This window comes from Anarrhichthys ocellatus, unplaced genomic scaffold (assembly GCF_004355925.1).
Source record: "Anarrhichthys ocellatus isolate YVR2014 unplaced genomic scaffold, GSC_Weel_1.0 scaffold107, whole genome shotgun sequence".
Classification (NCBI taxonomy): Eukaryota; Metazoa; Chordata; class Actinopteri; order Perciformes; family Anarhichadidae; genus Anarrhichthys; species Anarrhichthys ocellatus.
The window spans coordinates 873,221-886,258 of record NW_022280137.1 but is presented as its reverse complement, the minus strand read 5'-3'; the positions used below and the strand labels follow the sequence as shown (position 1 = coordinate 886,258).

Below are 13,038 nucleotides of genomic sequence, written 5' to 3'. Positions count from 1 at the left end.
CTTAGTTGTCCTCTGTCGTTCAGAAAGGCGCTTCGCTGTGGCGATGCGGGCAGAAGTGTGTTAGCAAAATACAATTTAGAGAATGAAAAACAACAGCGAGTCTCAAGCATATAGCTCAGCTGCTGGAACCTTAAATGCAATTTAATTACTTGGAAGGCAGTGCCACTCTGTGGCTTCAAAAATGAATGATTCCACATTGCCTCAGAATAATTATACTATTATTACACTATTGTGTATGCTCTTTACAATGTCATGTTTTGCTATTTATTCAGTACACCTTTTGGTGATTTAACTCAGTCATAAGAGACAATTCACAGTCCTATTGTCCATCCAAAGTTCCTGAAATATCTCATGTTTCACATTCTTCACTCCATCGACCAGCTCAGTGATTGGCTGAAATCCGATAGGCTCCTCCGTGGCCTATGACCCGATGGTCAGTCCTCCTCGCTGACCACTTCCTGTTTCCTTCCAGATGTCAGTGTCTCTGCTGGCTCATCTATTCCATATATGTCGTCTCCTGCAAAACCCTCACTCACCTAATCTCATTCACGGTTCAGTACATTTCAGCAAATCTTCTTCACAGTGTTTAATACACTCAGTGACTGTACTTACAGTGTTCAATACTTTCAGTGACTATGCTTTTTGGTTTAAAACTTCTATAAGTAAATATACTGTCACATATAATATCCACCACTAGGGGTGCTATTAAACATACTAGGAATGCTTTTAAACTTAAGTTAATCACAGAGGGAGCCCCCGTCGCTCATATTATTGTTTCGTTACAACTTTTTAGTATTAAATATGGTGTTATGCTGAGTAACATTTAGGTTTGTGGAAATATAAGACCCAAAAGCCGTTGTATGCGGACCCGTACCTAAAACCGATAATTGATAATTAATAAATTCTAACAGAGTACTTTTATTTTTACCGGCACAGCTTTTCCAGCCTTTACGGCACTCGTTCAGCGATCCAGGAAACACACAGACCAATTACATGCGTTGTAAATCATATACTGTATGTGTATTCCTATAAATGTCGCAAATCCAGTGACATTTGCACACACACGTGAGAGAGACCCAACAGTCGGAGTACGTGAGTCAGAGAAGTTATTTCACATGACGTTCTCTAAGAAGAGAAATGTGGACAGAGAGACCAGAGTCTTTAACCAAGAACGGACAGACTCGTATATCTTCATTCTTCCTACAAGCAGCTCAAAACCAGTATGTCTCATATGTTCAGAGACCATGGAGTGAGTTTAGAAGCGGTAATGTGAAGCGCCACTACGAGACAAATCACACATCTTTTGAGCAAACGTACCCACTCAAATCCGAAATGAAGGTACAAAAAATAAACGATCTAAGAGCACAAAATGATCAACATCCTAACACATTAATTCACTGTCCGACAATGATGTTAACAGGGAGGAATAGAGCTGAAACAAGTGGTCCCTGCACACAAATTTCTCTTTTTAGAAGATGAAAATAATATGGATATCGTGGCTTTTTTCATTGACCACTTCAACACCTCACAAATTAAAGCTGCAGGGCAAAGACAAAGCAGTTAAATCCATTTTTCTAAAATTACGTACTTTATTTTAAGAGTCACATTTTTCAAAAGCTTACTGATATGTATTTTATTTTTTAAGTCAGCCTACATTTTACTTGAAATAACAGAACATTTATTTATTATTAGAGTATATACAGTATTATTTATAATTAATCCAGTTCATTTTGAAATCTGAAAATAAATATTGTTTAGATATTATTCAAATGAACTTTCTTTATTTGATTAGGCAGTCAGATGTTGACTACATACAGACTTTAATACAACTGTTGGCTGCTTTAATACACATGGGACTAAATCATAGTGCAAAGACATTATTTGGTGTTCCGGACCTTTGGATGAGGAGATTCTCTCTAACTGGACTTCGCTGAACTTCAATTGAATACCCCTGCTTTAGAGAATAGTGGCGTTGTAACTTTCCACACAGAAAGCATCTCTGGGATGGAGTACTCTAGTCTTGATGAGTACTCTAGTCTTCTAGCCTTGCCTCTCTCTCAGGAAATGTCTTTTGAATCAGTCTTGCCTCCCTCCATGGATGTGTTGCTCCGCCGTGACGAAGTGAGCTGTCACAGTCTTTTCCTTTTCATAGAGGCCTGGAACGATCTTCATACTGAAGTGGGTGCGTGATGGGATTTCGCAAAACTGTATTTCACACAATGATGATTAAACTGTAAAAAAACAAACGGATCACGGATCGATCCGATCGATGGCATATTTATCTATAGTTTTACTCTGGATTTGTCTCCTGGTTGTATGGTGGGATGGCACAATACAGTAATATTAATACCTGCAAAATGTAATTTGCTGCAGTGCAACATATGTTGCAATAATATTTTACAGCTATCAAAATGTCTTTGAAGAACCTAAACATGAAAAGGGTCTTTTACATCATTATGTCATGCCATTTATTACACAATTCTCTACACAGAACATAAGCAATGACTGTCTTACACATGGTCATTTGTGGCTCTTAAAAATATTAAAGGCAATCCCCTGTCTGTGTCAATTACCTGTATTGTTTGAAGAAAGCAAAACTGGATCAAGGACTTGTCCAACAAGTTGTCTGAGAAGTAGCCATCATCTCTCAGTTTGTCAAATAGGTCCATCCAAAACTGGACACACTCACAAGACCAGCCACCATCGCTCAATCCGCTGGTTTCCTGTGATTGGACCAAAGGTTACACTGTCTGTCTCAGCTTGGTTCCCAGAAAAATGTAAAAGCCGCTGCATTTCAGCCATATGTCCATTTTCTGTTCTTAAATCAAGTCTGAGTCTGGCAGGGCATTCACCAGCATTGATCACAACATCCATAAAGTAGCCAGCAATGATCTTTGGGTCAAGCTTCAAGCCATATCACCTTTCTGGAAAACCCATCAATGCATCCACTGATTGCAATTCCAAATGGCTTAAGCTTGTCGTAGCCATCAATATGCCAGACATAGTTTGGACCACAGTTGTGGTAAACATGCCTTCTCAGTCTGTTTCTTGACCTCAGATCAACACTTTCACCATCCAATAACTGCAGCAATATTCAAACTGTTTCTCTGTCACTCACAATTCCATGTAACCAACACTTTTGGTGCATCCATCTCTAACCATGACACTGACCAGATGTTTCCAGTTGCTGTTTTCCATAAAGGTTGCCACCTCAGCCAGATCGGTTTTATTCTTTCTATGCCAGAGCTGCGTCTTGCTTACAATTCTTTCAAGGGTGCGTTTGCTTAGTACAATCCCACGTGAAACAGCAAGCAATTGAAGTATTTCATCTATTGTAGAGTCACGTTTAAAGTAGTCTTCGATGTACTCACAATCCATTTATATGTCAAATGTAGGGTAGCCTATGAAGAGCTTCTTCTATGACTGTTGTGTTTAAGTATGTTATAATTTCGACTTTCTAGTTTTATTTTTTCTTTTTGCTTGCAGAAATGGCCTTCCATAGTTTAGAGATTCACCACTTTCACAACATTTTTTTTGTCATCTGTTTATTTAAACTTGTATTGTATATTCCTGTGGTAAAAAAAAAGACTACAAAATTAGCCTTTGTCACACGAATTCCGGTGTAATAGCCTTACCTACAGTTGTGTGAAAAAGTGTTTGCCCCCTTCCTGATTTCTTATTTTTTTGCATGTTTGTCACACTTACATGTTTCAGATCATCAAACAAATTTAAATATTAGACAAAGATAACACAAGTAAACACAAAATGCAGTTTTTAAATGAAGGTTTTTATTATTAAGGGGGAAAAAAATCCAAACCTACATGGCCCTGTGTGAAAAAGTGATTTAAACAATTAGACAAAACAACTTTAAACAAGTGATTTAAATTTGATTTCTGTGCTCATTAGACTTTTTGGTCAGTGTTATTACTACAGATGATATATTGCTGAAACTATTTAATTACATTTTTGTTAATATTATTTCTGACAATGTTATATTGTTATTGTGATGATAATGCTGTATATTACTATTATTATTATTATTACTATAATTGTTAACAATATTATTATTATTATTATCATAATAATTATAAAAAACTGTTATTCACATCCTACCCCATACTGACAACCTCCCATCCGTCTGTCAACCAATGCATTTATTAATCCATGACTATTTATGTATCTTATCTTTTTTTTGTAATGAATACATCTTCTGTTTTTGTACTCTTTTCATTTTATTTATTATATTTAATTTTATTTAATTATATTTAATTTAATTTATTTTATTTTACTTTATTTTACTTTATTTTATTTTATTTTATTTTATTTTATTATATTTTATTTTATTTTATTTTATTTTATTTTATTTTATTTTATTTTATTTATTTTTTTGGTATATTGAAGTATTTCTCTCTGTCTGTCAAAACTCCTCCCCTAACCACAACCTCCCCTGTTGTGCTCTGTCCCGTCCCTGGTGGCTCAAGCTTAATTCAGGGCACTCTGACAGTTCCCTCTGGAGCGGGCAGCATGGGGATGGAAGGCTGGATCACCAGTGACTAATGAGACTGTTAATCCCCCTCAAAAAAAACAGGCCCCTCCTAAGGGTCTGGGAGCTGTTTTTTTATTTGAAGGGATCAATGGGCCAGCCCCTCCTTCAAGGGTCTGGAGGCGACCCAAAGCTGGAACAATCAGTCAAACAAAAAAAGAGAAAAAACACAACAACAATACACAAATTGCCTTTTAAAAACAAAGAATGAATGAAATAAATAACATTTATTGTCAATAACCACAACACCCGGTTGACCCAGCCTGACTGATCCCGCTGACCCATTGTGTTGCTCGGTTCATGTCTTGTCTCTTTTCTTGCAATAAAAAAAATAATAAAGACTGGTTGTTGGTTCTTGTTACTGGAAAATAAACCTGAAGGAATTATCAACAATCACATTGTTATAAAAAACAATTCACTTCCCTACATTTTTGGAGTGTAGGAAACCATGGAAGGATTTCTTGATTTGATAAAATTGTATTCTTTGACAATTACCCAAAACCAATTAATTTATTGTCGCTCACATTTAGTGGTAATACCTAAATTGCTTCATTATAATAATCATTGCATTCAAAAGCAGAATTCATTTAGTGAAAGATGCTGGTAGTCAGACCATAATAGTTTTCTTCATATACTAATTATGAAAAAAAACAACTTAAAGTCACGCCTTAAACTGAAGATATCTGACGTCTTTGAAATGATCCTGTTGCCAGCTCTCAGTCTGCTCAGCTAATGTTAGCTTATGATTTCCAGAGAAAACAAGCTGCTTTTTTATTGAAGTGTTCTTCTTAAAATGATCACTTTACTTTTGTTCTCTAACTTTAGCTGTTGGTCAGTACTGGGCTGGATTCAATCTTAATAGCCTTTGTGTCTAAAGTTAAGTGCATAATGAATAGCCTGGTGAGAGTTGTACATGGCAGAGGTTTCTATCTCTCAAAATCTATTCCTTTGTGAAGGCTGAGAAACTTACACTTGTGGTACCTGTGTTTTCATCATGTGCTCACTGTACTACACACCATTTTAAGGTTTGCCTTGTTTGAGGGGTCCTCTTTGTTGTTGTCTTTCAGTGTATTTCGCTCAGAAGAGTCACGCACTTTAATGGTGCTTTCAAGATGTTCTCTCTAGTCTAGTATGCTTTCTTTATGTGTCAGTATTTGCAATTATTGATTTTGTCAGAGTGCCTTATTCACTTAGAGTGAATACAGACGTACATCAACTAATGTACACTTTTTTTATTAAATGAAATGGGTTAACTCTTACCTGCCTCACACCTTGTTTTTAACGCTTCATTTTTTAAAATCTAATAATGTCCCAACAATGTAAATGAAATTTGACTGAGTGTAAATGAAATAGCTTTATATCAAGAAAAATTATATTGGATTTTACATGTTTTTTTCTGTTTTTGATACAAACATTATTTAAATCAATATCAGTATAGAAAGCTGAAGCTATAGATAATTAAAGAAACAGGATGATAGAAAAGCCCAAATATGTAGTGTGAAGAGTGAGAGAGAACAGAAAATTGAAACAGGGACTTCCCTGAGCCTCCATCATCTACAGGGAGATAAAAAAAAAAAAATCACTCTCACACACAGCCTCCCACACACACACGCACACTGTGCTGAGAGCTAGCAAGGGGCTTTAAACAGCTTCACACTATAGAGACAAAGGGACTGTAACTTGCCACAATGGAGGAAAACATGGATGAATCACAAAGCCAGAAAGGTAAGGCAGAAGACTAATTTGTTCATCTCATTTGTCTTTAATCAGCTGTGCCTTTTGTTCTGTTCATCCGTTCCTCTCGGTATCATGGGATTCCTTTGTGTGTGCAGTGGGCAGAGAGACAGAAGACAGCATACATGTCCTGCAGTAGCAAAAACAAGCAGAGATCTTTGTCTGTACATTTATTTGCCAAAATAGCCTGTTTTCCTAGAAGTGGGACGATAGGCTTTGAATTCTTAATCATACCATCTATATGTCTGCTCATGATAATATCACAGATTATATAACCCTTTTTTGTTGTACGTTTTTTTTTTTTGTGAAGGGATGCATAAATAAGCAGGTTGTTTGGGTTGAGGGTGAGAGGAGACGGCAGACACCAGAGGGTTGGTGTTGTTTTGGAGCCTGTGCTGACAGATGGACGGACAGATGGATGGATGGATGGATGGATGGCTGGGTAGATGGATGGAGGAGTAGGTGGGAGTGGCAAGGGGGGGAGGAGAGGGGTAGAAGAGTGTGGGGCAAAACCTTCCAAAAAAACAGCCAAGTGGTTCAGTGATTGATGCCTGCATTGGGGTTTTCTTTGTTAGCCTTCATTGTTGATGCTCCACGCTTGTCTGAACGCCTTTCCCTCTCCTTTTTCCCTCGCTCTCCCTTTTTTTCTGCCATCTGTGTCACTCCCTACCCTATCCCTCCATTTTCTTCACATCTCTCCATCACTAGCCCTCTCCCTTTCTGTATTTTTTTTCTTCAGTCATTCTCATTCACTATATTTCTACATTCAGTCGGTCTCTCTGCCTTTTCAGGGCTCTGTCTCTTGTTTTCTCTGTCCATCTTTTTCTGTCTCTAACCCTCTATTTTGACTCCTTTCATGTTCACCATCTCACTGTCACTTCCCTCCCTCTCTTTCTCCACCCATTTTTTTTTGCCAATTTCTAATCTCACACAATGAAACATATAAGTAATCTCTTGCCGTATGGTTTTTTTCTTTGCCAAATAGCATATTCATATTTCTTATTGCATTATATTGTTGCTGTCAACGTTAAAAATGGGCGTGTCCATTTCCTTAATTTACCTTCAGTCTGAAATCGGTCATATTGTTGCTGCTTAAACTGATTCAGAAATGTAATCGAGGATGCATCTGTTTAATCAAAAATAAACAATTATTTGCATTTGTCACACTATTCACGTTTATTAACACTGTATCCATGGTAACACGGCTATTGAAATTGTATCCCGTTGTGTGATAGGCGGATTCATGTATTTTTCTCTGGAAGGAACCTGTTTTAGCCAATCAGAAAGCCAGAGAGGGAGGCATGATGTTTCAAGCAAACGTGATTTTTTTATTACAGATACTTTTTCTTTTTTTTCTGTTCTTCCTATCTATTAGTTCCCATCCCACATCTGCGTCATTCTGTCCATCGTCATTGCTTTCTTTTTACACCCCCCCTTATCTTCTCGTTTTAATGAATGGGATGCGCACATTTGACAAAGTACAGGTGTGTTTCCATGTGTGATGAACTATGGTAGGTTAGACGACGAGGAGACATGGGGGAGTATGTGAATCTAGGCAGAGACAGCGAGTGATGCCGAGCGGCTGGTAGAGACATGAAGAGAGACTACAGCACCATATGTCGTACACGGGCCTAATTTTAAACTGATGACTTACCTTGAATTTAGTATTTAATATCAATGTGATGAGATTGAAAGTGATTTTCACATTTCTAATGCAAGGATGCACCGTTTTCTATCCAGAGAATGTGTGGAATTGGTTCTATGTCAGGGATCTGGTTCGGGTCTTAAATCAGTTCCACACAAGGCCTAAACCTTAATCTTGTGTCACAAATGGTCATCAGTTCTCTGCCCTCGTGATCTTTGAGGTTTTAGGATAACTGTTTGTTTCTTTTCTTATGTTGCTGAACTTGGCTGCACACATGACTGACAAAGATGTGCTGCTGGCTAATATGATTAATAACAACAAATCATTTGTGCAAAGTGCAGAATTCTAAAGTCTGATTAGTCTTCTGATTATTATACAGCATATCCATACGCCTTGCCTAAGTCGTATCATTTATTGTAGAAGTCAAACGGAAAACTGGCAGGAGTCATACAACTGAAAGTGGACTTTGTGTATTCGCCTCGTATCCATTTCATTATTATGACCACTAATAGAAAGGAACTTAATGGACAGAGGAATAAGTCAATACAAATTGACTTGCAGGCCCACAGAGGGTGTGAGGGGTGAGGAGCACGGGAGAGAGAAAGAAGCAGAGGAGGAAGCCGTGGCAATAGTGCGCTCTGCTGCATCTCTCTGAAGATAATTTCATGACCTTTTATTGACATAAGAAATACAAAACTAGCTAATCGAAATGTCCAATCTGCTGCCTGTGAGTGTATGGCATTTACACACTATGAGCAGCTGGCTAACTGGTCTGTATTATGACCAATAGTGGGTGGAAGAGGTTAACACAAACTTTGATAGCAGATCCGCCATCAGATCTTCATCATCAAGGCTCAAGGACCAAATATATGTAGGTGAGGAGTTGTGGTTGACCCTGTTGCTGGGTATGGTTGTTTTTAGATGTTTGCATTGTTTTTCTAAATGCACAGAGAGCGAGAAACCTACACTATATACTCAATCAACCACAAAGGTGTGGTATTGTGACACTCTGAGTAGCTGTGACACATTATGAGCTTGCGGTATACTGTATCTATACTTGTATTTGAATGGAGGGTTTCATCAGAGAATCCTATGTCATTGTCTCAGAGGCTGCTGTCATAGTGTCTCGGCAGCGCTTCCAGTTCCTCGATGGAGCTGCTCAGAAACATTATTCTGTGGATGAAAACATCACTTTAGTCTATCTCTCTGCCATTTGGCTTAAGGAGGGATTGGTTACAATTCTCCACGAACTATTTCAGTGGGGATTTTCCTTTTAACAGGAAAAATATCTTGCAAATGAATTGTCATTTAAATAGCTTTCTGTATTTTATTTATGTTGTGTGAAATGGTGTTTCAGACTGTTCTGAATATTTGTGTTTTATGACAATGAAACTGGAAACAAGTCAATGCAGAATGTCCCCTTTAAGGCATTTATTTATTTAGGTGTATTTATAGGTTTATATGTGCACAGTCTACTCAGGTTAGATTGCAAAAGGATTTTTTTGGAAAACGGATACAGTTAAATACATTAACTACAACAACAAATATTGCACACTTTATATTTCTGTTCACCATTTGTCAGGCTGTCGTCAGGCTGATGTTTTCTGTTGTGAGTCAATTTAAAAAATGTCTTGGTGGAATATATTTATATTTATGAAATCAGAGTTTTGAGAGTTGAAATACAAGAAACCATCTATTGCCTGTGATCAGTCACGAAACTGAAATGTAACTTGAAAAAAAGGATTTAGGAGAGAGCTGTGGGCGGCGCATAGAGGCACACCTTAATACTCCTCAATGCATTCGATTTTTTTTGTTGTCTTAACTTCACCTACAAGGGAAACACATAGTCCATCTAGAATGTTCAAGTTTTTGTTTTTATAATTACCCAATCATGATTACATGTCGCTTTGGCAGGTAGACATGAGCAGTACATGCCCATTCCATTTGTGTGCCCATTGACAGTATCAGCTGATTAATGCTGTAATGCCTCCTGTTGACGGCCTGCTTGAGAATCTGTCTGTCTGTCTGAAACGCATCCATCACTGAAATGCGATTGGTCTCGCGAGTCACTGGGGCTTCCCCTCCTACTGTCTCTTGTACAGCTGCTCTGTATCCTCTTTATGTTAAAGCAGTCATGAAAAAGAGGATGGTGCTGGAGCGGGGCTGCCTTCCTGCAAAAATCACAGCCGATATTGTCATTAACAGAAAATAGAACTATGTCATCCTACATTTTTGCAAGGACACAGTGGGGAACTGGTGAATCCTGAGGATGCTTGCTTGCTCGGCTATTGACTTGCTCTTCTCCTATAGTGATTTTAGCTGAACAATTTCTTGGTGATGAACCACTTATTCATCCAGTCAGCACTGTGTACTGATCTCCAGCTACTGTGAATGCAGGTGGAAAGCATCCGGCACAACAAATTATATCCAAATAAACATCTATTGTAATGTTTAGTGCATTTAAAAATCGAACAATCTTGGCATGTCAAACAGGAACAGGATTTGAGATTCACATTTTTTTTATCTGACTGAAATATATCTCGCCAAATTATCGACTGGTTCCTTGCTTGCTTTAACAACTCAGGCTCTATGAGTGAGTGATGGATGAAGAGGCAAGGAGGGATTTGTTTGGCTGCTAGGAGAATCATTTCAGGAGTCAATGCCAGCAGAGTCTACAGTTAACTGTGTGTGTGTGTGTGTGTGTGTGTGTGTGTGTGAGTCACACACAGAACATTTCCACAATCCACACAAAAGGACCTTCTCTAAATCTTCAGACTTGAACCAAACAGTATTCTCTGATTTGTTTTAATAATCATATATTTACATTTTTCTGGGTTATACTCCATTGTGCTCAACTGCATCTCACTCGAAAGCCTGCAGTGGGGATGAACTTGGAATTGACTGTTGAGTGCATCTTCATGCCACTGTATGTGTGTCTCTGATGTATGCGCTTGTGTGTGTAAGTGTGTGAGTGTGAGTGTGAGAGAGAGAGAGAGAGAAAGAGAGAGAGAGAGAGAGAGAGAGAGAGAGAGACCTCAGTAATCCTCTCTCAGAGCTAAGACACAGTGATGCAGACAGACAGACAGACAGACAGACACACACACACACACATACAGCAGTGCATTAGACAATCAGGCTAGACAGCATTGGCCAAATTTCTTGCCAAATGAGCACCAAGTCTCAATGTGAAAGTATGAAAGCGTGTTTGAATGGGAAAAGCTAGAAAAGAACTGTGTGCGAGAAACCACTCCCAAATAACACACCATGATCGGAAACGTCTTATGTCAAATGATTTGGTCAAATTTGGTCCTATAGATGGTTCTATATGGGAAAGACCATTGGATGATCAAAATTAAAAGGATGGATTTGTAAATATGTGAATATGAATTAAGTCCTGGTGGTGGTGGTACTAGATTAAATGAGGAATGATCCTCTGGAAACAATGACAATTCATGCTCAAGATCAATGTGTTGGATGGACGGACAAATAGACCGACGGACATTACCATCATTAGTCCAAGACGTTGGTTTTCCATCAATCATATTTCCAGTTCAAGTTGATTGTCATCCGCACAGAAACCACCAGGAACGTATACAATGACATTACCGATGTGTAATATATAAAAGATTTCATCGATGTCTAATATGAATGAATGAAAAAAGTAATAAATAATGAATAATACAATGTTGCTGTAAACACCAACCTGTGTAAAGGAGAAAGGGATATCACGAATACATTTTTAAATGATTTTAAAATAATTCAAAGAAAACAGGAAATAAAAAATGGGGATGACCGACTCCCTTATCAATGTTGCAGATACATTACGGTCTTTTTGAATAATAGGATGGCAAATAGATTCTTGTTGTAATAGCACATCTGAAACTATTTCCCTCTTCCTAAACAAAGAAAGCATCCACACATAGATGCAGTACATGGCTGCTTTTTAACCTATTCCACTTTTTAGCAGGTCACAGCGTCTGTCCTGTGTTGTGAAGCCCAAATACGGAAATATGGCGAGGATTATAACATGACAGAAATTCAGGACACACACACACACACACAGACAGTGTCAGACACAGAACTGCACTGTCATATACATGCGGATATGAAAATATTTATACGCAAGACACAAACACATTGCATGAAACCCCCTCTCTCTCAAAAAACAACATTCACACATGCCTGTAAAAACACATTAATATCACAATATCATCATTTTCCTCTCTATGCCTGCCCATCTGCCTCAGAGTTGTTGCTATGATGTGACCTGGATCTGATTCTTTATGAATGGCTTTTATGGCATTACAAACATGAAATGATTCAGGTGTGTGTAAAACAAACCATTATTAGAATGTGGCACGTGCACATTTTGGAAATTCTGAATCTAAAAATGGCACAAAATGGTACCTTCCTGCTGGACATAGCAGACATTTTTGTTCCTCCGTAACCGGCTCATATTTTGTAGAGAGGCACATTGAAATTGTACATTGATTGTTTCCACAAACTAAGACCATCGTGAAGCTGAAGGCTGACTTTGTGTTTATGTAAATGTGTTTTTGTGCGTTCATTGCTGTGTGTGTGTGTGTGTGTGTGTGTGTGTGTGAAAAAGTGCATTAGTGTGACTGTACGCAGATCCACACTGTTGCCATGACAATGCTACAGGCAAAGTGGGTCAGCAGGCTCCTGCCACACCCCTGTTGGCATGGCAACAAGGCTGGTCCATTAAACCTGAGCAGCACGATGACTCACACACACACAAACACACACACATACACACACACACACAACAGGGAGAGGGGGGTAGGAAAGCGTTGTTTGTGTGATTGTCTTTCTGTAGGATTGCTGCTCTGTCTACATGCAGGCTCCAGTGAGTCCGCATAGCTACATGTGGGCTTATTTTAAAGACGGAGTGTGTGTTCAAGTTGATATGGATTTTTAAAGTCCAGAATGGAGACTTTTAAAGAAAGCAGTAGACGTTACAGCTGGTTGTGATTGGCAGAAACACCTGTCAAACAAGCAAAGCTAGCCCCAAAACATACACCTCTTTTAATGGCCATTATGTCTTCTTAATCAAAATGGAATCTCAAAATCACCCCCAATACATACACCACACAGC

At 38.3% G+C, this 13,038-nt stretch overlaps 1 protein-coding gene across 1 annotated transcript in view; it reads left to right on the top strand.

Moving 5' to 3' along the window:
- Positions 1-6,108: 6,108 nt before the first annotated feature.
- The window catches only part of LOC116399281 (neuronal membrane glycoprotein M6-a-like), a 23,690-nt gene continuing 16,760 nt past the window's right edge, over positions 6,109-13,038 (top strand). Inside the window, exon 1 of the mRNA XM_031876324.1 lies at positions 6,109-6,268. Within this exon, the coding sequence (XP_031732184.1) occupies positions 6,232-6,268 (37 nt within the window). The 5' untranslated portion in view covers positions 6,109-6,231. The remainder of the gene's footprint in view (positions 6,269-13,038) is intronic.